The sequence below is a fragment of the Plodia interpunctella genome, chromosome 5 (genome assembly GCF_027563975.2).
Source record: "Plodia interpunctella isolate USDA-ARS_2022_Savannah chromosome 5, ilPloInte3.2, whole genome shotgun sequence".
In the NCBI taxonomy this organism is placed as follows: Eukaryota; Metazoa; Arthropoda; class Insecta; order Lepidoptera; family Pyralidae; genus Plodia; species Plodia interpunctella.
Window position 1 is genome coordinate 1,828,474 of NC_071298.1, and position 27,040 is coordinate 1,855,513.

Below are 27,040 nucleotides of genomic sequence, written 5' to 3' on the forward strand. Positions count from 1 at the left end.
TACCAAATTTCATAACAATCTACTGTGTTATACTGTGGTTGGACTCGCATATCGATCCATGTCCAAAACCCATATCTGTAAATCCATACCTTTTCTTTTTTTCGAGTTGAAATACCAGACAAATTATATTAATTTAGATCAGCACGCAGCCACAGCAATTGATTTGTCATTGGCCTTCTTCCAAAGACTGGTTGGACCTGTTCAAATATTGGTTTCTTTCTAACGGGTCCACCATCGGCCTAGAAGCTCCCACCCGGTGGTGATCGTTCTTTAAGCTTGTGAGAAATTACTATTTAATATAAAAATTGACGTGGAAAAGTGAATATGAACGTCTGATTAAATGATTAGAATTTGATCTCGCCTGGCCAGTTTGGAGAGCTCTAAACAGACTCTACTAGATTGGTGTTGGGAGATGCCGAGAAAACAGATTTAAATGGGATTTCGACTAAATGCTCTGTGTGACTGTGGAGCGATTGAATCCACGACTCATCTATTGTCCGTATTGGCGCAAAATGTCCTTTTTTCAAAATGTTTTTCTCAATATGTCCTCTTCTCAAAATGTACTTTTAATAAAAAAAAAACTGTAACACTTTAATTCTAAAAATTATAAATTATTTAGGTACTGGAAACAGGTTTAAATAACACTATACAATTAAAATGATGCAGTTATTTTATTATTTAAATTTTACATATTTGTATGGATTTGTATAAAATTTTATAAATACATTAAGCACTACTTTATAACATTCTTAGACTTAATTAATAAATAACTTGCATGTGTGTTTTTGATGATAATTTAGACGAGCGACTAAGTTTTCTTTATTAAAAGTACATTTTGACAACAGGACATAATGAGAAAATGACATTTTAAAAAAGGACATTCTGAGAAAGGACATTTCGAGAAAAGGACATTCTGAGAAAGGACATTTCGAGAAAAGGACATTTTGAGAAAATGACATTATAAGAAAAGGACATTTTGCGCCAAGACGCTATTGTCTTGCCCAAACTGTCCCTCCTCCATAGAATGACATTCATACTATTACTATGCTAAAGGCAGTAGTCTAAAATAGTTAAGATATTCATAAAAAAGTCATATTTGAAAAGAACTAAGTTAACTTCCTTCAAACTTTTATGAAAGAGGTAATAAATCTCATATTTCATGAGATGCTTTGAGCAGACGTTATCAATTTTGAAAAGGATTGATAAATTGCTGCCAGTTTCCTACAACACATAACTCTATATTATACTGTGACATAACTCTGCTACATTAATAACGGTCTCATGTACTTAAATATTTTGACTAAACGTATTATTGTAATATACGGCCACATATTAGGTGGTCGTGCAAATCAAAAGGGACCTTATGGCGGCTGGCACTTAGGTCTTATCTTATTGCCGTTGTTCGAATACAAAGCAACAGCAATAATGGCGTAAGTGCCGGGCGCCATAAGGTCCATTTTGATTTGGACGACCACATATATTCTAATATCAGCTAACAGCTCCAGCTAAGTGATAAAATAGAAATTGTCTGAGTATGTTTGTACATAAAGAGCTTAAAATACGTACCTACAAGTTTATTTACAGTTTGTTTTTCGACGTGCGTAGTGCGACTTTGTATTTTACATCTCACCAACGAGCCGATTTGCAGTGAGACGCAGCTAACCAATCACAGGGCGCCATTGTGACGCAACGACAACCACACCACATTGTGATTAGTTCGCTGCGTCTCACTTCGTATCGATTTGATAGTAAGAAGTGAAGTGCAAACCTTTGCTTCTCTGCCACTATAAGTATTACGTGTTTTATGGCTCCAACACAATATCGGTAAACTCAAACAAATGTCGTCACGTATGAACCTAGATTCGCATAATAACAAATAAAATAAAATCATTTGAAACTAAATAAAATTCATTTATTTCGGACACTCATAGATCCATATAAAACACTTTCAAATTGTGATAATATTAATGCAATAACTAGAGTTAGTTTATATACATTATATTATTAATTATGGTATATTTAATATCGCATGTGTACCTACCATTTTGTCACAATATTGCAACTGGGGTGGAACTCCAGTGCGTTACGCATTCGTATGTAACAATAATAAATTGTTACGCGTCATGTGTGACGCGTGGAATGAATTTGCCTGAACGCGCAATGGACTTCCATGTTCAGTCCCAATAGTTTTCATATGTGAACTTATTTTCCGTTAGCCAGTTTTTTCCGGATACATAGTTCCCCTTGTAACGGTACAAATTATTTTGGAAATGTCAATGAATACCTATAAGAATTTATAATGTTGCGGATATTATTAGTTATGGAAATCCCAACAGTTTTGAAATAATTAAAGCTGAAGTATACAAATATTATACAATCATAATTTATAATATTTTGCAATTGTTATTTTTATAGTCTTTATTTGCGGCCTCAGCCTTGTTCCCGTTATTCAGGATAAAATGTTCCTTATGTGCTATTGTAGGATATATTCTGCCCGTGCGCCAAATTTCATCTAAATCCAGTGTTTTATGCGTACAAATATCCTTGGGTGAATTTCACAAGCGTTTGAACGTGTCGTGTAGCGTTTCATTTGTTTTTGATTTTTTTTTTTTTGAATAAGGAATCATTGGATTAAACATTTATAAAATTAACATTGTACCAGTACTTTACATATTTATAAAATAGGATAATGAAAATGACATGGTACAATTTGATAAACACTAATGACATCCCGCGGCGGAGTTAAAAACTCTCGTGAAATTAACCCCCTTACCCTCTCATCTATATAGTAGTGAGATGGTGGGACTATTTTTATATTTTACTTATCTTAGGTATATAGTTCTGTCTTAGCCCCAGCATAAAAAAACAGTAAATATCCTCAAATATTATGACAGACCCTTGATAAATGGTCGCTAGCGGCCAGTTGCGAGATTTTATAGCTCCGACATACGAGTCACTATCTCATATTACAGTATTCGTATACGGAATCCGGGAAAATCGTATTGATGATAAGTTTTATTAAAATCACTTTTACTTATACAATTTAAATTTTTACGACTAGAATTGTCTCTCTAGGATGGCTGGAAGAAATTGCATTAGCGATAAGTCCGCCTTTGCACTCATTATGTTTGAATATATTGTTGTAACTTAACTCCTTTGTGAATGGTGCAATAAAGAATTTCTATCTATCTCTAGGCAATACTATCCCTGATTGACTTGAAGAGGTCTAAACTTGAGGTCTAGCCTTGATGGCATAAATCTGTCATTGTATATTTCCAACCTAATTGTTGTGGACGTATTTTTAATAGGTGTTTTTTATGTACAATAAAGATATTAAAAACAAAACGTCGGAGCCCAGTGTCAACTTTCTTTTACTATAAAAATAGATTCTCCTTTTTTGTTATTGCAAATTTAATCAGTATTTATATGTCTAAAGATTACAGAATTTAATTTCTACATAATGAAAGTAAAATAAAAGCTTATGGTTAGAAATGTTAAAAGTAAAATTCCTTTATATTTCGCATTGTTCTTACCATCTCGAGACCAGCGTTTTGTAATTAAAACTCCCTTATTTCCTCCCCCCCCCCTTTGTCTGCTTTCAGAGGCCTTCCACAAAACCTTGACATTAGGTTTGTTCGCTTTTCACAAATCACGTCAAAAAAAAACTTTCACATTTTTGTCACATTCACGAATCCCATTTTTGAAATGGGAAAATAAATATTCATGACGATATTTCGACTGATGTAAATTGAAGCACGGGACGCGGTGGTCATAGGACCTGGTATTTGTATGATGAAATATTAACTGTTATGAAGTTAAAACAGATTTTTAAGATGAAACAATATTTTATTTATATTTAGTTACATATGTATATTTAAAAAAACACCAAAGTCTCTAACACTGATGGAAGGGCAAAGAGACACGAGACAATCTCACTGGGGTAAAAGAGACACAGCACAATCTCACTGGGGTAAAAGAGACACGGGACAATCTCACTGGGGTAAAAGAGACAGGGGACAATCTCACTGGGGTAAAAGAGACAGGGGACAATCTCACTGGGGTAAAAGAGACACAGCACAATCTCACTGGGGTAAAAGAGACAGGGGACAATCTCACTGGGGTAAAAGAGACACAGCACAATCTCACTGGGGTAAAAGAGACACAGCACAATCTCACTGGGGTAAAAGAGACAGGGGACAATCTCACTGGGGTAAAAGAGACACAGCACAATCTCACTGGGGTAAAAGAGACACGGGACAATATCACTGGGGTAAAAGAGACAGGGGACAATCTCACTGGGGTAAAAGAGACACAGCACAATCTCACTGGGGTAAAAGAGACACGGGACAATCTCACTGGGGTAAAAGAGACAGGGGACAATCTCACTGGGGTAAAAGAGACAGGGGACAATCTCACTGGGGTAAAAGAGACACGGGACAATCTCAATGGGTAAAAGAGACACGGTGGCTGTGTGAGCGGAATTCGCAGTCAGTCGAAGGCGGCAGACCGATCTCCGTAGGCCTTCTCTCTCTTGATAGTCCTCATGGCTGAGGGTCTTGGTCACTACGTGGAATGAAAGGCACAACAACTTTCTTGGCACTTGGAACTCCGCAACGATTTACTGCACAACATGATTTTTTTTTGTCACAAATTGAATGCAATATGATCCCTCTGACAACAATAAAAGCTTGTGTCGAAAATGATTTTTTTGTAAATAGCTTATTTTATTTTCAAAATCTTATAGAAACAGTCTACCTAATGCTATTGAGAGTAGTTTTTCTCCATCATCTAACTTCATGGCCCATGAAGCTTCTCTCAGCTTAGCTTCTTTCACAACAATTTCAAGATAAAGCTCTAAGTCGCCCTGCACTTTCAGTAACTTAGATCCCTGAAGCCCGATGCACTTTAAAAAGGCTTAAAAGCCAACTTCCATGTTTTGAAGAGTTTTATCTTGGATTATCATGTTGTGAAAGTTTCGTAATATTTGAAAATTGGAGGGAAAATTTCATTCGCGTTTTGAAATATAGACCTGTGTAAAATTTTAATATTAATGAAGCTCTATACAAAGCTTTTTACACTTATTATTGAACTTATAAAAGTTCTCGTATAAATATTTTGTAATCAACCATATCTAATATAACTATTTTTTCTAGGGCAGCGAATTATATTGTTGGCAAATGTTGAGCTCGCTGTTAACTGGTGTTTATGTATCGTAATAAACTACAACTACAATTTACTTACTATAATATTATATATATATAAACACTGTAAGCGTGCCTTATATTAAATAAATAAATATATGAATTTAATTTCATTCCGTATATTTATTTATTAAATGTTATTATGTATACGTTAAATGATTTTTTAGTGATAGACTTAGATAAAATCTAAAAGTGTTGTAATTTTATAAGTTAGTGTAAATTATTAGTATTTTGTTATTGTTTAGTAGATAATAATGCTCCTCGTTTATTGCTTAATTAAAATTAAATTAAAACATGCTTAATTTTTTCTTTTAAAATCCTTTTGTGTGTACCTACTCGTGTTTTTTGCAAATAAATGTTGATTTCTTTTTTTTTTAATTTTAGTGCGATTAGAAAGCGAATTATGACCAAAATAAATTCCTGCAAACGAGAAATGTTTAACACGAAACTGCACACCTAAAAACACAATTAAAAAACAAGATACGTACAAAAAATAAAACAGAGGCGCGCAGGTACAGAGCGCCGTAAATTAAAAATGTTATCGCGACAAGCGCCAAAAGAGGGCATATTTAAACGCCCTGTTTCAGCCAAATGGTTTTAAATAGAGCTGTTACCTGCAATTAAAGGGCTAAAAGTTCAAATTTTACTCAAGTCTGCATATATATATATATACAATTGTTTCCTGTAATGGGTAATATCGCAAGGAAACTTACACTCGTTACTGCCTAATGGTTCTGTCAGTGTTTGAAATGGAGAAGGCAAATGTCACTGTCACAAACGTCTCACATGTTACGACTATATTGCCAAGTAAATGACTGTCGTTTCATTACGCCGACAAGAGCACACTTTACTATTACATGAAGGGGATTGCAAGAATAGCTTAGTAGTTAGAAGAGCCATGCGAAGAGGACAAGAAAAATTAGTTAAAAGTAGTTAGTTAATTATTAATCTAGCTAGAATTAAAGACGTGTACGCAGACGTTACTTAAAGAGGTGGATCATATTTCTCTGTCCATTCAAATAGGGGAGGAGCCATGGTGGAACCACTTCCCTACTCGATCGCCTCAGCCCCGCGTATGTCACACCATTGATTGACAAATAACAATTACGCTTCTCCTCTTCATTTTTACTTCTTAACTGAAACAGTCCAGTTATGGCCAGGCTTCAGCCCCTGATACATGACACGCCGCACAAATATGGCCGCGGGCGAGCGAACAAAAGGGAACACACAATGGGTGGTGGAAAATAGCAACTGGTTGGAATATGGCGGGCCTTTACCTTTTTTACGGCTGTATTCATTTCCAGCATTATATATTAAAACTAGCTAATGCCCGTGCCTACACCCGCGTGAATTTCTTTGCAAAAGCGTTACAGACACGATTTTCATACAAACTTTCATCCCAATTATAGTCCTTCAGGGGTTGATTTTTGAAAAAAGTCTTCTCACACGATGATATTCTCAAGTTTATAACTTTATCAGCTGGTATGCGAGAATGCTACAAGATGGCTAAGATAGCAATGCGAGTATAATAGGAGTATCAGGTCAGTTAAAATTATAATGTCTATTTAATTTTACGACCTTTTTTGTTGTATTGTACTTAGGTAGTTATTATTTTCTGTTTCTTAATTATTATTTATGTACTGTATAAATTCAAAGGTGGTTTTAAAATAATTTATTATCATTCACTGCAGCGTATACTAATGTTATCACAAAACAAATAGTTGCTGCGAGCGTTTTTACAAAAGAAAAGACGGTAGAATGGATTTTATAAAAAATGCACCGTTACGTAAAGGTTTCAAGCAGCCTTGACTTGAAAATTGTTGTGGGTGTTGAATTTTTCAAGCATTTTTGTAAATTGTAATTTTTAGAGAAAATGTTCAAGCATATTTTTTGAAAAATTGCTTCAAGTGTGGTGTCGTTCAAGTTTATGAATATAAGAATGTTTAGAGATAACCTTTATGAAAAAGTCTACGTATGAATTCCGTGTGCAAACAAGAATCTTGATTAGTTAATACTCATACACATTACAGCTTCTTTTTAAACCCCCGGAGTTATATGGTTAACGTCTGTATGTTTGTCTGTCCGTAGCATCATAGCAGCCAAACGGCTAAACGATTTTGATCTAGTTTTTTTTTATTTGACAGAGAATTGAAACGAGAGTGTTCGTAGCTATATTAGCAAAATTCGCGTTCAGTTGTTTGGAAATCCTCAGCTCTTATCTAGTTGATGTGAGGTAGCTCGTGTCCAAGAGTACTAACTTGTGGATCTGAATATTATAATTATTAAGAAGTAGCTCTTGCCCGCGACTTCGCCTGCGTGAATTTATCTGCGAAAGCGGAACAGACGATTTTCATACAAACTTTCACCCTCATTATAGTCATTTGGAGGTTGTTTTTTGGAAAAAAAATATATAGCCTATGTTTGAACGATGGTATTTTACTACATGCATACTAAATCGATATAAAAACAGACAGACAGACAGATAGACAGGCTTTCGCATTTAAAATATTAGTATGGATAGTAATAACAGTTTTCTGTTTGCCAACAGCCTGTGGTCAAGGAGGGGTACCTGATGAAGCAGACGCGCAGCTTCCAGCGATGGCAGCGGCGCTACTTCCGTCTGCGCGGGCGCACCCTCTACTACGCCAAGGAGAGAGAGGTCAGTAATACTACTGGAAGTATTATTTAATCTATGGTAATACTATGCCACGTCCACTTATCAAGTATCCTAGATATTCTTACAAAAGTGACGCAGACTATACACAGGGTGACAGGACACATAAACTGTCCAATCGATACAAGTGTAATAACACTTGTCATTTTTAAACAAATTATTCGCGGAGTAAATGTAATTCTAAAACGATTTCATTCAATATGTTTCCGGGAAAATCCTTTGTCGTGTTGAGCGCCGGCGGCGACGTCGCTTCTCTCACCCGTCGAAAAACACATAAAACATTATAACCCGATTAAATTAAAGCCTAAAATAAAACTCGCCATGTTTTTACGTTTGTTACAACTCGGCCCACTTCTGTCAATCTCGAAAATTAGACTGTCTGCGGGCAAATTAAAATATTATTTCGAATTTACATAAAACAATTTCGTTCGTGAATCATATGATGACGGTTAGTGTGACTCACGTCACGTGGGAATGAATGTTAAGGAGATATGTGCAACGTTGCAAATGTTATAAACATTTTTCAGTTTGATTGGATTTGTTATAAAGGTACCTACACATGCTTTTTAACTTATTTTTGAAAATAATAATGAGATAAAAACATTCTGGTATCGAGCGGGAATTGAACCCGCGCCCCTTTCTATCCGGGACAGTGCTCCTGCACTCATTTACGTTTGAAGGGGTTATTTTTTTAGCCGAATATTTTTTTATTATTTTTTAATTTTTTTAGGCTATATACAACCCCAAACACAACATGAAACATGCAGTGATGAGAGAGAGAAGTAGTTTTTTGTAGACATTTTTTGCACAAAAAGTACTGAATCTGGCTTGTGATATTTTCAGCCCCAAAATTTCAATTTAATTGTATTTCTTTTAAATATCAATTCGAACGAAAAACGGAAAAGAACAAAGAAAATTCGCGACAAGATAAGTAAATTGAATTCGATGTGTCAAAGTCGAGCTTAAAAGGATAAGTCAAGCCATTTCCTAGTTATTTTTTATTTGTATTTCTCATGAAATTGAAAAGTTGAAGAAACAGGAAAATTGACTTTAAATTGTTTACTTTTAAAACTCACGGCACAAAATTAATAGTTGTTTAGTGAAGTTACGTGGAATGTCTGTAAAACTTGACTATTGTACGTAATAAAATTATTATTCTGGGACTGCATGTAATTCTGGAATTCAAGGCGAAATACCCATGGTATTTACCGCGCTTGAAAATCTACATCGCACGAACAACAAAGTGACAAAACAATAGAATTTGTTTGTTAGTTCACCAGATATAGAAAAAAAGCAGACCACGATTTTTCTTGATGGTTTATTATACTATTATTATAAAGAGGTCATCGTTTGTTAGTTTGTATGTTTGAGGTAATCTCCGAAACTACTGAACTGATTTCAAAAATTATTTCATTATTAGAAAGGTACATTATCCAAAATTGCTATAGGTTATATTTTATCTTAAAATTCCCACGGGAACGAAGACCCAGGCAACATCTAGTATTGAGTTTGGAGTTTGTATGATTTTATCTCGAAATTCCCATGTTGTCCGGGGCTTCGCTCCCGTGGGAATTTCGAGATATCGAGATCTAGTAAAACATAACTATTGAAAATAATTGGTGATAATTTACGACCAATTGACAAGGATAATATTGTAATTAATGGACATGTAGTTTAAACTTATCTCGCCACTGTATTGCAATGATAGTAATTATGACTTTAATTAATTTTCAACTTTTCAACTCACTCACTACTTACACAACTATCGGATTTTGCGAGATGTCCGCCTTAGTAGAAATTCCAATATAATAAATGTGAAAGTAAATTTGTTTATTTCCTCATCTATTCAACCAATCTTCTTGAAATATTGCATACAATATAGTTTGTTTTACGGAGAAGGTTAAGGGACTTTCGTATTTATACCTTTAAGTAGTGTTAGTAGATTAGTAGTATTTGACACCACAGCAAATACCTGATGAAGACTAAATGTCGAATTCTAATTAATCACCTTTTGCGATGTCACGCTTTATTAATCGGATTCATTTTGATTAATGTATTGTCTGTCAGATCGATTTGGATCAAGAGTTTGTGGCATAGTTTAATAGTAACGTACGCGATAGTCCCCGAGCCTGATAATAAATGTCATCAGTCTTTAGAGTGTAAAAATGGCAGAAAAAAATGCGTAACAGCCTCATTCATTACTGTCAGATCGTATATTATCAATAACTAGCTTATGCCGGCGGCTCCACCCACGTGATTTTCCTATGAGAGCTATTATTTTTCCGGAAGAAACGTAGCCCATGTTTTTCTCCGTACCCCTAAATATCCTAATCATAACCCTAAATTGTTGCCTCTTCACACTCTATCTACTCAACCAATCTTCTTGAAAATTTGCATACATGTAGTTTGAAGTGTGGAGAAGGACATAGGGTACATTTTGTCCGGGAAAAATGACAGTTCCCGTGGGAAACGTACGCGGGCAAAATCTTGTATTCTATAAAACATTTGACGTGAATATGGAACCCGAAAAACAAAAAATCCACACCGTGCATTCTATTTAAATCTATTTGAAAATCATTGGTATTCGGCGAGCGTGCTTCAATTTAGACCGTGACCGTCCTTTGAACAAGCCATTTTCGTTTTATGCATTTTGATAATCGCCATCTACTGAATATTTGAGCAATGTGGACTAATGGCCTACTCTGATTAAACGTATATTTGAGTGATATGACCACATTTAGTGGTGAACTTCATAATGCGTTTTAATTGTTCATCTATTTCGTATTATAAATGCGAAAGTTTGTGATGATGTATGTGTGTATGTTTGTTACTCTTTCACGCAAAATCTATTGGAAGGCTTGTTATGAAATTTGGTACACGGGTAGACATATAACCTGGAATAACACATAGGGTACTTTTTATCTCGAAATTCCCACGAGAGTGAAGCCCCGGGGCGCAGCTAGTCATCCATAAGCGAGATATTTTGATGGTTGATGGTCCAGTGCTTAATACTTCGTGGTAAAGTCCCAAGATTAAATCCTTTTCGTGGCACATAAGTTTGTATACGAATTCGACCCTTTAATAACCCTAATTCTACAATTAATTTGTAAAAATTACACCAAACTCAAACAGTTTAATTGTCAACTGTGCGTTGTACCAGTCAACTTTGACGTCAACTTTAACCTGCGTTAAAAAAAAAAAAAAAACGAAAAGTACTACGCCTTTTTATGTAATCGACGGCCGGCGGCGCGCAGGTTTAAGTCAACGTCAAAGTTGACTGATGCTACTCACTCTAAGATTTAAGTCAAATTTAACTAGAGCGTTGTTAGCCAAGATTTAACATTCTCAACACAAAACAACTTTCATGAATAAAAAAATAAGGTAAAAAGGGTCGGACAGAGAAGTACATTATTTATTGAACAATTTATATAAGTAAATGGTACACTTAGAAAAGCAAGGATATATAAGTACTAACACAAGTATTCTCATACCTGTTTCCCATGAGGTTAGCGACAATAGACTTCATAGCTGTACAACTGAAAATCCCGCGAAATCTTCTGTTCAAATGCCGGCTATACACTATCGACAAACAGTTCGAACTTGGCTGTTCAACGTACATTGCTCTTTTTTGCTTGCTTGGTAATAAAAGCACGCGTACCAACTACACAATGTGGGTTCGTTTGCGTCATTTTGTCGGTGCGATAGTATGCCAAAGCCTGTGAATTCGCGATTGTTTCGGGGGCGGACTCACCTGGCTCAGCCAGACTGCGCGGCGGCTGACGCAGGCCATATCTAGATGTGTTTAGTCAGGAGGCATCTACCCTCAGTCGCGCGCCAAGCGCCGAGCGGAACGGACTGACTTTACGTCGCTCTCTCCCGCGCTCGTCCAACAAACAACATAAAAATCATTAATGAAACATCATTCGAAAATCTCTCAAATTCCCATCTCGCAATAATACTCGCCTTATATTCTCCTGTGCGCTTACTACCAGCCTTGTGTGTTTGTTTACGTGTTCTGTGTTCCTGAACGGACGCTGACCTGGTTTTTATTTTAAAACTATTGCACAATTGCGTTAATTCGGACTCCTGTGAACAACGCTTATATATCGTAAGTATTTTTAAACGTTATAATGATAATAATCGAATTTTGTAATATAATAGAATATTTTTTACTTATATTATTTTTTATTCGAATTTGTATTCGTGTAACAAATATTCTTTTATTTTAGTAAATTTATACTAGGTCTCATCATCATGGGGTGGCATCTTCGAATTGAAGTTTGGAGGTCAACATACGGAAACCCTCGCGGCTTGGGGCCGCTATTTTCAGTTGGTTGTATCCTCTCTATAGGTCTAAGCTAGCTATTTTATTTCAATTTGTATTCGGCGAAATTTAATATAACCTACAATATACTAATCCTTTATTAATTTTATTACAAAGTAATTTTACATCTTTAACAACTCTAGAAGCCTAGGGACCGGATATAAAAAAATTAATAAATGGACAACACACAACGGCCAACACTAAGCACTAAGCATATATCGCGGGTCCGATGGTCAGAAACGAGCGCAATAAAATGAAGTGAATTGAAGATTCGGCTATGGTTTTATGACTAACCGTCTACCTGACGTCAACACCTTTGGGTTGCTGTCGTTGCCTGTCAGCTCAGGCTTCCTCTGTCGTAACATCCATGGGAGAATATGGAATTGCTTTATTTTATACCAGATGTTGCCCGGGGCTTCGCTCTCGTGGGAAATTTGAGTTAAAATTTAGCCTATAGCAATCTTGGATAATGTACCTTTCTAATGCTGAAAGAATTTTTGAAATCGGTTCGATAGTTTCGGAGATTACCAGCCTCAAACATAAAAATGCACAAAGTCACAAACTCACAAACGCTTACCTCTTTATAATAATGTATAGATATGTACTGCTGCCCCCCAGGTCTGCGCTCCCTGATAAAAAATGCCCAATGTGTTATTCCAGGTTATATTCTACCTGTATACCAAATTTCATAACAATATATTCAGTAGATTTCGAGTAACAAGCATACACACATACGTCATCACAATTATAATGTTAGTAGGATTGCAAATTTAGTTTACTTAGCGGCCGGTTTCGGCTACGTTCGGCGTAAACCGTTATAAATAAAGCACTTAAACCTTCCTCACTAATCAAACTATCTATCGTTGAAAACTGTATAAAAATCCGTCTGGTAATTTTTGAATTTATCGCGTTCATACAAACAGACAGATGCGTCAGGACTCTTTTTATACTTAACTGGATGTTGCCCGGAGCTACGCTCTCGTGGGGAATTTGAGAGAAAATATAGCCTATAGCAATCTTGGATAATGTACCTTTCTAATGCTGAAAGAATTTTTGAAATCGGTTCGGTAGTTTCGTAGATTACCTCAAACATACAAACTCACAAAGTCACAAACTCACAAACGCTTACTTCTTTATAATAATAGTATAGATATCAATAGCATAAGTGGTTTTGGTGTAAACACGTGTACAAATTGTTAACAAGTGTTACTAAATGAGAATAGTTTACTGTTGTTACTGTTATATTTAGCTTTTACAACTGAACAGTTCGTTTCAGCTTCCTAAATAACCAAATTCACAAACGTAAGCACAACACACAACGGCTAACATAACTCTAGATTGACGACCTCGGTGGCGCAGTGGTAAAGTGCTTGCCTTTGAACCTAGAGGGTTTGATCCTCGGTCGGGTCATGATGGAAAATGATCTTTTTCTGATTGGCCCGGGTCCCCTGTGATCTCTGTTATCCAATGAATCCAGAGCTGAATTACGTATGTGTTAAAAAAGTATTAAATTTTATCTAATAATAATATATTTTAATTAATAAGCGATCCCAATCGTTACAATACTATATAATTAAATCCTTTATCTAGAGCAGCATTATCTCCTGAAGCATTTTTTTAGTTTTTGCTATACATATATATTTCAAAAAAAGGTGGCGTGAAGCGCCGTATTAAGCTACCCAAATTCATTTATTTTAAACTTTATTGCACAATATTATATAAAAATATATACAAACTAGCAGCGCCCCGTGGCTTCGCTCCCGTTGGAATTTCCGGATAAAAGTACCCTGCGTGTTATTCCAGGTTATATTCTACGCGCGTACCAAATTTCATAACAATTCGTGCTGTAGATTTTGCGTATTTTGCGCATCCGTCCTCACAAACTTTCGCATTTATAATATTTTAGGGTTACTAAAACATTCGGTCAATTTTAAGTTCTAAACATATTTCAAAGGAAATTAAAATAACCAATATTAGCAACCATTAATCGCATAAAAATATAAAAAACTCGGTACCTACCTCTACATATGGAACGTAAAGTCAATGTGTTTCTTTAATATTTGCCTGCCGTTTAATAACTATTTATTACAAGAAATCATTGATATGCCATACGTAACGATTTCGTGGTAAACATACATAAAACACGCTTGTAAAACTTTGACGTACTTTCCAGAGTTATTACAACAAAGAATTGTGCCTAAATATATTCAGTTCCAACCATTTGAAAATAAAATCTCCCCTTATAATAATCCTCTTTCCTTACCACAGGGCTTATTGTCGAGCCTTTAAGCCAGCGAGATTAAATTCGCAGACGTAAGCTACCCTTAAACTATCGTATTCTGTCATCTTAATAGATGCTATAAATATGGCAGCTCGGGATATGAATTTATAATATTAACAAAAATAATGCCTGTGCTCGAAATTCTCTTTATATATATATTCTCTCTCTAATCTGCACGTTTTCTTGCGACTTTGCTATATACATCTCATCATCGAGTCGATTCGCAGTGAGACGCAGCCAACCAATCACAGTGCGCCGTTGTAACGTAACGTCAACCACACCGCAATGTGATTGGTCCCCTACGTCTCACTTCGAAACTACTCTATATTGAGATATGAAATGCCAACTTGCCCTTTGCCCTTTTCTTTCTCTGTTGTAAAATGCTTGCGACCGAAATTTTCTGACGTTTAAATTTTCTTTCATCTGTGCGCTTTTCCTGTTTCTTTCGTTGAGCGTTGGAGCCCAAGGTCCACATTTTTTAATCAAAAAGGCTGTCAGATCAGACGTTTGTGTTATACGCTTCATACTTAAATAATATAAATAAATATATTAGGACAAATCACACCGATTGAGCTAGCCCCAAAGTAAGTTCGAGACTTGTGTTATGGGATACTAACTCAAGGATACTGTATTTTATAACAAATACATATATAGATAAACATCCAAGACCCGGGCCGGTCAGAAAAAGATCATTTTCTATCATGACCCGACCGGGGATCGAACCCGGGACCTCTCGGTTCAGTGGCAAGAACTTTACCACTGCGCCACCGAGGTCGTCGTAAAATTATACATAGCATGTGGTTTTATATAAATTTTATCGAATATGTAATGAATGACACAATATAAAGTAATTTGGCGTTGGTGTGTTACAGTGTCATATTTTATATACTAAACTTTTTATACACATTTATCAGTCCATCAAAGAATACCGCTCTTTTTCGCATAGTGTCAATCAAAATTTGAATAATGAGGTTCCAAACACCCAATTGTTATACGATCGGTTAAAAAAGTGTTACTTCCAAATGTACAGCAGTCGCGTCCCGTGTATTAGTCAAAAATCCGAGGTGACGACACGAACGAACCTTTTGTCGAATACCACACGTCCCTTCTTAACATATAAGTACACTTTTTGACATGTGATTATAATCGAAAATATCAACCTTCAACAGATAAGGGTGTATTCATATGACGGCCAAAATGGACAGCCACTGACCCATATAGGTAGTAGGGTTGAAGTAACCCCGTCTATATTTATAAGCACTAGTTCTGTAACTTTGATGTGAAAGGGCCCTATGAATAGTTTCATCTCAGCAGTCTATTCAACCGGTGTGTGTGTCGTGGCCGTCTCGCCTGCACGTGCGAGTTTGTACCATCTTATTTTAGTTATTTTCTATTCAATTCCTGTCCAATTTTACTTGTGCACGTGGGTAACATTGTGTAGACATATATTGTGAAAAGGTGCAATTTTTTTTATAAAAAATAAAATCTGATTTATTCAGATAATTGCAGACGACCAGTATAATTTAAATTAAACCCTTTTTTGTCGTCAGCGCGTACATTTAATTGCATTTTTGTAACATTTGCAGACCATAACATACATTTATTCGGGTATTTAATGATTACTAGCGCTCCGCTCGTGACTTTATCTATACTTTATTCTGTTTAATATATTTATATCTTTACTATAAAATGTAGCCTATGTTACTCCAGAAGGTTGACTGTGAAGGTTGCTTAGGTAGTTTAGTTCTGTGCTAAATTTGATCAAAATCGGAACAATGTTGTTCCGATTTGAGATCATTAATTACAAAAATAATATATATAATGTGGATAGAATTCCATCAACTAATGAAAGTAGAAGGACGAACAAAAGTTAATTAAAAAATCATATCTCTATTTGAATTCATAGATCGATACTTATAATAATACCTATGTTTGGAAATTGATCGACAATTCTCTGTAAACGGAATTAATATTGAAAGCCGTCGAATTCAAACGTTTATATAAAGTGTATTGGGTCGTTTTGAACAGCGAATTCATTCGATATAAAGATTGATTGTTGAAGGTGAATCGATTACAGTTGAAAAGTTTTACTGTAGGCTGGCATGACGTTTTAAATTTTATGTTTATAAACGCTAAGACTACGACCGCTTCGCTTCGTAAGTTGTCCTTTTCTCAGAATGTCCTCTGGTCGCATAATGTCTTTTTTGTATAATGTCCTTTGTGCAAAATTAGAAATTTTAGAAAAAAGGCATTTTGCGAAAGGGAAACGAATGAACATTACATTTGATACCTATTTACTACGACTGAATGATGAATTATATAAATTTATCAAAATAATCAAGTACCGTAAAGTAATTTCGTGAAAATTTCGTAAATATATCGTATTTTGATTTCTAGAGAATTCTGGGAGTGCTCATTGCTTTAACTTGTAGCACGTGTAGAGGCTCTACGACGTGTTGCTACGTCGTAGAGCCATTGAAGCGTAACACAATATGTATAAATTATTTATCATATAATAATAATAATAATCATCAATGTTTATTTTTGGCTCACTGCACGCCTTGGGCAACTGTTAGTACAGTGAGTGACTTTATAAATAAATTAGCTTATGCCCGCGGCTCCGCCCGCGTGACTTTCATAATAAATCTTGGTCATTAAAATATATATATATATGTAGAGTATGTTTACAAATTTACAGCTTTTTATTTTGAAATTTTTATTAAGTTCCTTACAATCTTTCACACCCCTTTTGAAGGGGTTGAGGATTCATTTTCAGAAAAATCACGAATGAAACACGTATTCATTAATATGTTATAACAACCAAAATCCTAATTTTCAAGCCACTAACTTCAACAGTGTAGAACTTTCATATGAAAGTTTTTTACCCCTTTCACCCCATTCGGGGTAGAATTTCCAAAAATCCTCTCTTAGTGCTCACCTACATTCCCCAGGGAATCTACATGCCAAATTTCGGGTTCCTACGCCCAGTAGTTTCCTTTGTACGTTGTCTGTCAGTCAGTCAGTCAGTCACTCAGTAACGGTAGTCAGGAAGAGTTTTATATATATAGATAAACACAACTAACTTCGTGGCGTAGTGGTTAATACTCGTACGCCCGCTGTTCGATTCTCAGCGCGGGCAAATATTGTAATATTATATGTATTTGTGATCACAAATATTTATCTGCGGTTCTGGAGTGCGTTAAACGTGTCCGTTTGTGTGTTTTTTTGAAAATTCTCTCGACAAATTATGACCGCACGAAATAAATATATTTTTTAGAAACTATTATTGTTACAGTTTACCATTACACAATGTGATCACAGTTGACTAAATCCAATCCACGGTGGTCACCAAAATCCGTTTAGTCAACTGCGACCACATTGTGTTACAGAAATACTTTCTATTCATCTTCTTTCTAAAGGCTTCATTTATAAATATCTGCAATACCCCTTTTGATCAAACCTTTGATGTAAAAATATAGATTGCTAACATGATCCAACGACTACGTAATATTTAATTACATACGTGATTACAGCATTTTAATTAACATTTCCACCCGGTTCGTTGTGATACAAAGGTTTGTATGAATATTATTAAAGAAAATATATTTGAAAAATGTATTGCCATTTCGTGTATATGGTACAATGTTGTTATATAATCAACCATCCATCTTGACTTATTTTCTTATTTACGAATGTATATACCTATCAGAATACATAGTTACATTACATAGTAACATTATACATTTTTCTTTCTCGTGTATACTGAAAAATATACTAGAAAAATAAGTTTGTGCTTAGTTTCCTATATGTAAACATTATTATTTTGTGCACATGAATAAATAAAAATAGTACAATATCCAGTTAATTAAGAAATGGTGTAATGACGAATTACTTTTCATGTATGCTATTAATGAGTCGACTACCAGATATAAATATAAATAAATAAATATAAATAAATATATTAGGACAAATCACACAGATTGAGCTAGCCCCAAAGTAAGTTCGAGACTTGTGTTATGGGATACTAACTCAACGATACTATATTTTTATAACATGTACATATATAGATAAACATCCAAGACCCGGGCCAATCAGAAAAAGATCATTTTCCATCATGACCCGACCGGGGATCGAACCCGGGACCTCTAGGTTCAGTGGCAAGAACTTTACCACTGCGCCACCGAGGTCGTCAATACTTTATCATAATATACCTTGTCATAATATCGAGGCGAAACCTAAATTCGAGTATGATTGATTCTCCAGGTCCCATCCTATTATTACGTTATTAGCGGACGCACGACATTATCGTGGGCGAAGACGCGGTCAAGAGCTAGTATAGAATACAGAGATACTCAGCTCTCTCTCTTTCTCTCTCTCTCTCTCAGCTGCATACACATTCTCATTATGACTTAACATCTATAGCACGTAAAGCGCAGCATTTAGTGTTGACGTCACAATCATAGTATAACGGACGACACTGCTGGTCGGGGGGCACGCACACACCTCCGAGGTTCTCGCATTCCGTGTCATCGCCTGAAAAAAATATATATATCTAAGTAAAACAATCGTTAGTTCAACGAAATCATGTAGCTAAATCCGCGACCCGGGGCTTCGATCTCGTGGGAATGTCGGGATAAAAAGTACCCTATGCGTTATTCCAGGTTATAATCTGCCCGTGTACCAAGTTTCATAACAATCCGTCCAGTAGATTTTGCGTGAAAGTGTAACAAATATACACTCATAAATATACCTTCACAAACATTCGCATTTTTGATATTACTTAGTATTTGTTTATGGCAATGGATTCACACTCACGTCGCGTCATTACACGACTCTTGCGTACGACGTGGTTGGCTCTCAGAGTGTTTCGACCAGTAGATTTTGCGTGAAAGTGTAACAAATATACACTCATAAATTTTATTTTTGTAAGTACTTCGTATAACGTACCTACTAATTCCATGGTTTCGACCGCTGCGGCCGCGCTGTCACTACGATTCCGTCAATTTTGTAGTAGAAGTAGAGAAAAAAAAATCCAAAATCGATTATTCATAAAAGTGACATTACCACAGAATAGATTAATTATTTCAAAGTCAGATTGTAAAACGAATTTTTGTCTTGGTTAAAATTTGAAAAATTGTAATAACAGCTAAGCTAAGGGGACCTTAACACGACCTAAACTGAACTGCATCGCAAATTCGTACCATAGAATTAATTTTTAGTATGAATGCGAGATTCATTTTAGGTTCCTAAATTGAACTGAGTTGCATTGGAATCGTTCTGTAAAAGTTGATGGTAGGCCTGCTGGAAACCACCCACTTATGTCGCGAGATCGCACGGGAGAATAGTATTCGCCGTGTGTGAATCTCCTATTTATTTATTTCATTATATACATGTATTTAACATGTATGTATGTATATCTTATATCACTCTCCACCTTTCTAGCTATCGCCACACCAGTTATATTAATTATTTGCAGTGATTTTCTTGAAAGTGTTTCTCTTCTTCGTGAGAAGAGAAACAGACACACATTCACGTTTATAATATCAGGGATGGATTGCTCGAAAATGTACACCTAACATTTATAGCTTTTTACACCTTTAAACTTTAAAATTATTTTTATTTTCTCTTGGTATTCTTGTATTTAAAAAAATAATTATATAGGTAATTGGTAATAAAATGAAATATTTAAATGGATGCATGTCACACATGCTTTTTGACTTATTTTTGAAAATAATGAGATGAAAAAATTCTGGAATCGAGCGGGAATAAAGTGAAATATCTTACCAGTAACGGTTGTTAGAATAATGAAAATCGTTAAAATTATATAAAATGTTTTAATCCACATCTCTGTCTAAGAATTAAGTTGGCTTATATTGTAATAATAAATTTTTATAATTGGCTTTATATACTTAACCTGCTAGGTATATTTCAAGGTAATTATGATATAACTTTATATCATAATTACCATAATCATATTGTACGAGTACATGTAATATGTATTTAGTCATGCTATTGTAATATGAACAATGAAAACCGATATTAGTATTGTAAAAAAACTCATTTGGTTTTAATAGGATTTCGGTTATCGAACTTGAATAGTTTTAATAAATCTATATTTATGTTTATAAAACTCTTGCATTACTGAGTGACTGACTGACTGACAGACAACGCACAGCCGAAACTACTGGGCGTAGAAAGCTGAAATTTGGTGTGTAGGTTCCTAGGACAGTGAAGGGGAGCACTAAGAAGGGACTTCCTGAAATTCCCACGGTAAACGGATTTTTACTCACATACGAAGTTGTAGGCAAAAGCTAGTTTCTTATAAAGATTAGTATTTAAAAATCTAATCTATTCTAAAAGGAAAATACGCTGGCAGTGAAATTTAAAAACAAACACATGTTTTAAAAAAAGGGGTTTAATTTTAAATTTTGAATGTCAAACGTTCAGAAAGAAATTGCGCCGCGTTCGGTACGAAACAAAAAAACAAATGGTTCTTGTCGGCCAGTGTCATCAATCATCATTTCACGTTTCAATTCGGGTCGCTCGTCAACTTTCAGTGCCTTTCGCTCGCGTCGTCGATTTTATTGATGGCCGTGTGACTTTCTGTTGATTCGTTTGGCGGCTATTCTACTAGTGAAACCCATTGAGCGATAATCTATAAGGCAAATTTTCCTCTTAGGTAAATAAAATATTCTTGATGGCCAGGATTAGGTAGCGTAAATTAAGAATTGACATATGAAATGTTTTTGTAAAGTCTGCTACACACTATCCGCAAACAGTTCACCAACTTTTGCATGGTTCGGTGTACATTGCTTAGTTTTCGTCTGATTTTTCATTGCAGTATAAAACCATTCATACCAAGTACGTAATGTTCATGCATTCGCGTCGGCATCTGTCGGAATTCGGCGATAGTGTGGAGCCTACATTAATATCTTTGTTGTATACAAACATTTGTACTTTACCGTCGGACCGTCGGTATTCCGAGATTTTATTCAGTCCAGGTTATTTTCTACCTGTGTACCAAAGTGTAATTGAGCTACATTTCCAATCATTAGTATGTATAAATGATAGAAATCTTTTAATTTCCATATAGAAAACTGTTTCTAAAATTAACCTAAAAATATTACTAGACAATTTATTATGGTTTTATGAAAACAATCAAATCGTAAATGCCTAGAACATAATACGTATTCGCTTCACCACAATGTGTGCGTCTGTGCAATTCGCGAATTGTTGAGAAAACTATTCTGTGCGCTACGAACAAATTGAAGTGCTACGAACTGCTACGCCGTAGACGCTCTACATGTGCTACGAATATTCATAATGCCTTTTATACGGCACTAATTTTATTTTTATTCTGGTTTTACTTTGATTAAAGTTTTTCCTTGTTCAAATTTTGCTGATGTTTCGCCTTTATTTCGGATGGCGTGATCATAACTAATTATAGCTACAGACTACTAGCGGTTCTTTGGCATCTAGTGTAGACGCCAGATCTCCACAACCAGAAGCTTACTATATAGTTATTAGATTATATTGTGGAGATAAATAAAGATGATTTTTAATTTTTATTTATTTCGATTTCTTAACGAAAACTGCTGTGGAGAAAAATTGAAAGAATTTTTTCTTTAGTTGTTTCTTTATTTTTTCTTATGTGGTCTTAGATCAACATTTATCTTGGGTGTATTCTCGGTATATCATTCCACTCTCTTCTTAGACATGACATGATAATAATATAACCCGAAAATGTATGTTTTTACGTAAATGATCATTATTTCTCTCAAGTCACGTCATGTCATATTAAATTACATTAACGTTATCAAATTGTAAAGTCGAGCGACGCCCGCATCGTCACTTTGTTGACAAAATTGAAATTCGTGCCAAAACCCCCGCCTCTGGTGTCACGCCACGCCCTGGACTAGAACCGATTACTTTTGAGTGTCTAGTTTCGGCCCCGTGAAAACAATTATATATATATCAACGGATTTGTTATACTAGTCACACATACTTCTTAACTTATTTTTGAAAATAATAATGATATGGAAAAACTTCTGGTATCGAGCGCGAATTGAACCCGCGCCCCTGTCTATCCGGGCCAGTGCTCTTGACCACAGAGCTATGGAGACCATGCCAGTTCGGCTGAATTAATTCATCTCTTTACGTCTTACGCTGACGTACAGTATTTTCATTAGAGAGAGTAGTAGGTACATCTTAACTAATCAACATACCCCACTGTTACAAGCAAGAAATTATGTTTTTTGAAAATACTCAAGCGTCTATTTAAACGGATTTGTTATAGGCCTCTGCATGTCACACATGGTTTTTAACTAATTTTTGAAAATAATTGATTACAGTATTTTTCATCTCAATATTATTTTCAAAAATTATAAATCAGTTGCTGCGCCCCGGAGATTCGCCGCTCCCGTGGGAATTTTTGGATAAAAAGTACTCTCTGTATTCTATACTAGCTCTATACAGGTTATATTCTGTCCGTGTACCAAATTTCCTAATAATCCGATTTTGCGTGAAGGAGTAACGAACATACACAAATACATCCTAAATCAACATTTAGTGGCATCTATACATATAATAAAACTGGAAGTAGGCTGTCTGTACATAACATTTGTTCATCCATCTCGAGACCGATAATTGAGGAAGCTAGTACACATTGTAATTGTTTTTTTTTGTAATACTTAAAAATAAAAATGTTCATCTGAGCTTTTCCCGTTGTCTCTTCAGCCACATAGCATCGAAGCCTAGTGGCACTACTACTATTATATTCGCTTAAATCATGGAAATTAAATTCTTATAAAAAGGAATTTCATTCGACTAAATAAAAAATAAATTTAATTTAAAAAAACCTAAAACCTTTAAAAATATTGCATTTTAGCCCCCTTTTGGAAAACGTCCACTTTGACGCGGACTGTAGCCCAAACCTACCACACCCCACCCTACGACAAATTCCATAATTTTCTCGTATGTGTGGGAAACTCAAAATAGCCGTTTTAGGCGCTATCATTTGAACTGTATTAATTCTGTGTTGGTTATAATGCGGTTATATTAATTAATTTTTTAAATAATTAAATTAGGTGATTTTTAAATCTGTGAAATGACTATTAACACATATTAATATACTCGTACAAATAACACAAATTAAGTTACCCCAATAGTTCAAGACTTGTGTCGAATACGATACTATATTTCATGACAGATATATAAATGGAGAAATCTCCATACTCTTAAATAATACTTTAAGTTAATTTTTTCAAAGTTCCCTTACTTAGGGTGCACCGTGAACTTTGAGGTTAACTTGAACGCGCGCGGATAAACGCCGATTATGATCAAAGTCAAATTAGTCGGTGCAATTCGCCCTAATATAGTTAGGATTTGGTAAAAAGATATAAAACGGCGAACAATGTTTAGTTAAACCTAAGTCCAATGCTTGTGGATTAGTTGTAATAGAATTGTACTTTCGATTTATAGTTTGGATTAAATCTTAAGATTACTTCAGAATGGTTCGAGTTTCGTAGTTAAGGTTAATTGTTATATCTGGCTTAAGTAATTATAAAATGGCAAATGATTTAGTTAAAAGATTTCTATTATTCAAGGACTTCGATACTGAATAAATAGCGATCGTAGTCACACATTTTATTAATTTATTTTTTTGTTAGTTTTAAGTTTTAGTAAATTATATTGGATTTTTTTTGCTACTGAGCAAGCAAACAGGCATGCGGCCCATCACATGAAAAGTGGTCACCGCAGCCTATGGGTGCCTGGAACACCTGGGGGTAGGCCCAGGTGTCATCATCTCTTAACGCGATCCACATCACGACCTAAACTGTTCTGCATTGCAAATTCGTACCATCTACAATTTTTTTTTTAGTAGATATGAATGCGATTCATTTCAGGTTCTTAAATTGATCTGATATGCATTGGAATCGTTCCGTAAAAGTAAAAGGTAGGCATGCAGGGGTACGCACTTTTCACATCCTTAAAAAACTCCATATTATAGTATCTAGGGTTGTTCTATCTATCTATCTATCATAAAAACGACATAAACTATATTTTTGTAATACTATTTATTTCTGACTGAATCACAATTAAAACTTTTAGCGTCACAAATTTGTTGCAACTCGAGAAGAAAGTTGTCGTTCAAAAATGAAAGACGTAACAGGGTTATAAAAGATTTGTGTTTTCGCTCATCCTTTTAAAAAATATTTTGTCTTTCCTTGTCTAAATGTAAATATAATTTTGTCAGTCTCTATGACCACTCCGTCGACATACAAGTGCCGAAAACATGACGAAGGTTAAGAAAGTATAATGCGCACTTTAAACTTTAAATGAATAAATTACAGCGTGCAAAGCTGTGGTCTCAAAAGTTTGAGCCCGGCCATCCATCGAATTGACTAAACTATATCTTATACCCAAGGGTGTTTAAGATAGAACTTTATCCCATTTGTAATGTCCAAGAGTTATTATGTCTGAAATTGTCTTTGAAATACGGGGCCCAGGTTCATCTTCGGTCAGGATAAGTTAGGAAAAGATGATTTTTAGAATGTCCTAATTCCTAATGTCCTAAATGTGTGTTTCTAATATAAAACTAATCCATCCTTATAGTCGTATTGCTCAGGGCTGAGGTTCGTGGTCATTAGGTGGAATGAAACTTACACAACGACATTCTTGACAATATTATTAGAGTGGTTTGCCATTATCTTCTCTGTTTCACACATTCGATTATAAATTCACCAAATAGAGTGCTGATTCCTCATAATGTTTTTCTTCACCGGAATAACTATCCATACTATAAATATGAAAGTGTGTTTGTTTGTTTGTCATTCTTTCACATCACAACATAAGTCTAATCAGTTAGAGAATGATATGTGCTGTTGTTTGCTCGGATGGAGCCGCGGACCACATATAATCATTCATAAAATAAACTTACTTCCTCTATCCCATGAGAGATAACCCATTAGAGTTATACGTCATCATATAACTGCTGTAAATAAAGCTTATGACGTCACATAATGTCTCCTAAGGGCCTCTTAGACTATCAACGTGTAAAAACAAATATAGGACCTTATTCACACGAAATAGATTACAAAACAGTGGGGCAGAGAGAATTAGACGTTTCGGTTTTGGATGGGATTTCGGCGGATTAACAAATTGTTTTCTTAGTGCCCGTCTAATAGTCGTCACGACACCTATGAGACGGAAGATGTAATCTCTTAAGCTGCTTAATCTCTTAAAGTTTCAAAGTTACTTTGCCATCGACTTTGCTGGTTATAATGCCGGCTTCACACTCGTCAAACGTTTGTCTAAATTCGGTAGATTCGGTATATATTACTGGATTCTCATTGCGGTAAATAAAAGCATTCACACTAAATGCGCAATGTTCGCGCATTCGCTTCGGCATGTGACCGAGTTCCGCGACAGTGTTGGAGCTGGCATTGGAAAAGCGAGTAAATTTTTAGTTCAAAAATACTACATTAAGATAAGTTTTAGTGATATATTACGCGTAATATATTATTAACATCGCGATGATTATTATGTAGTAGCAAATGCCCGCGACTTCGTTCGCGTGGAATATATGTCTCCAATGAATTATAAATACAAAGGTTAGGATGATGTTTACTTATCAACCTCAACAGAAAATGCTTATCAAAATCAAAATCAAATCATTTATTCAGAAATTAGGCCTTTACAGGCACTTTTTCACATCATATTCTAAATTAAATGATGTTTACCAAAGCTACAAACTACTAGCATTTCGGAACGACCACTGCTGAGAAGAAATGCCGAAAGAAACTCATTCAAACAGTGTCCCTATTATGCCAGAAGGGCTTACCATTTTTTAAATATAAATTTATGTATAATTTTTTATCAGTAATATAACATGTAAGTACACAATAAAGTACATGGTCAAAAGGTATACTGAAATGTAATAAACATGTCAAGAAAATATATAAATAATAATAAAAAAATTAAAATCAAGTGTGAGAGGTGGAAGTTTTAGGAAGGGTCCAAGGTTTTTTATCATTTAAATAGTCGCTAATCGTGTAATAAGCATTAGCCATTAAAGCATTTTTAATATATGATTTAAATTTTGGCATTGGCAAGTTAATAGCCTCTACAGGGAGTTTATTGAACAATTTTACGCTTTGACCCACGAAAGACCGGCTAACCTTTTTAAGTCAAAGAACCTTTTATCATTATCTGAATCACTTTTACTAGGGCGTCACTCGGATATCTCTTATAGATTAGATTGTCTGTTAGAGTAAGGAATAAGCTGTTCCAGTTTAAATAAAATATGTCCTTTACACTTCCTGTGTTAAAAAAGTTTCATTCAAATCCGGTAGTTCAGTAGTTCCGGAGATTAGCGTGTACAAACTGACCGATATTTTTTTTTTGTAATTCTTACCCCATTACCTATATTATTTTTTTGTAAATATATTAAACTAGCTTATGCTCGCGGTTTCCCCCGCGTGAATTTTCCACGGGAACAATTATTTTTCCGGGATGAAAAGTACTCTGTTCTGTAAGTCTAAATTGGTAAAGAAGATAAA

The 27,040-nt window shown here is 35.1% G+C and overlaps 1 protein-coding gene and 1 long non-coding RNA gene across 4 annotated transcripts in view; one reads left to right on the top strand and one right to left on the bottom strand.

The window, feature by feature from the left end:
* The window catches only part of LOC128669782 (uncharacterized protein), a 116,187-nt gene that overhangs the window by 11,037 nt on the left and 78,110 nt on the right, over nucleotides 1–27,040 (top strand). For 2 of the 3 annotated variants that reach the window (XM_053744882.2, XM_053744883.2), the window contains exon 2: nucleotides 7,750–7,860. In XM_053744882.2, the coding sequence (XP_053600857.1) occupies nucleotides 7,750–7,860 (111 nt within the window). Of the gene's footprint in view, nucleotides 1–7,749; nucleotides 7,861–11,851; nucleotides 11,984–27,040 lie in introns of those variants that run through there. The other variant, XM_053744884.2, reaches the window with a different exon arrangement.
* LOC128669785 (uncharacterized) lies at nucleotides 11,947–20,360 on the bottom strand. Its single transcript, XR_008404695.2, has 3 exons — nucleotides 20,265–20,360; nucleotides 12,777–19,013; nucleotides 11,947–11,961 (listed from the first exon to the last, which is right to left on the bottom strand). It is a non-coding gene; the product is annotated as an uncharacterized LOC128669785 (long non-coding RNA).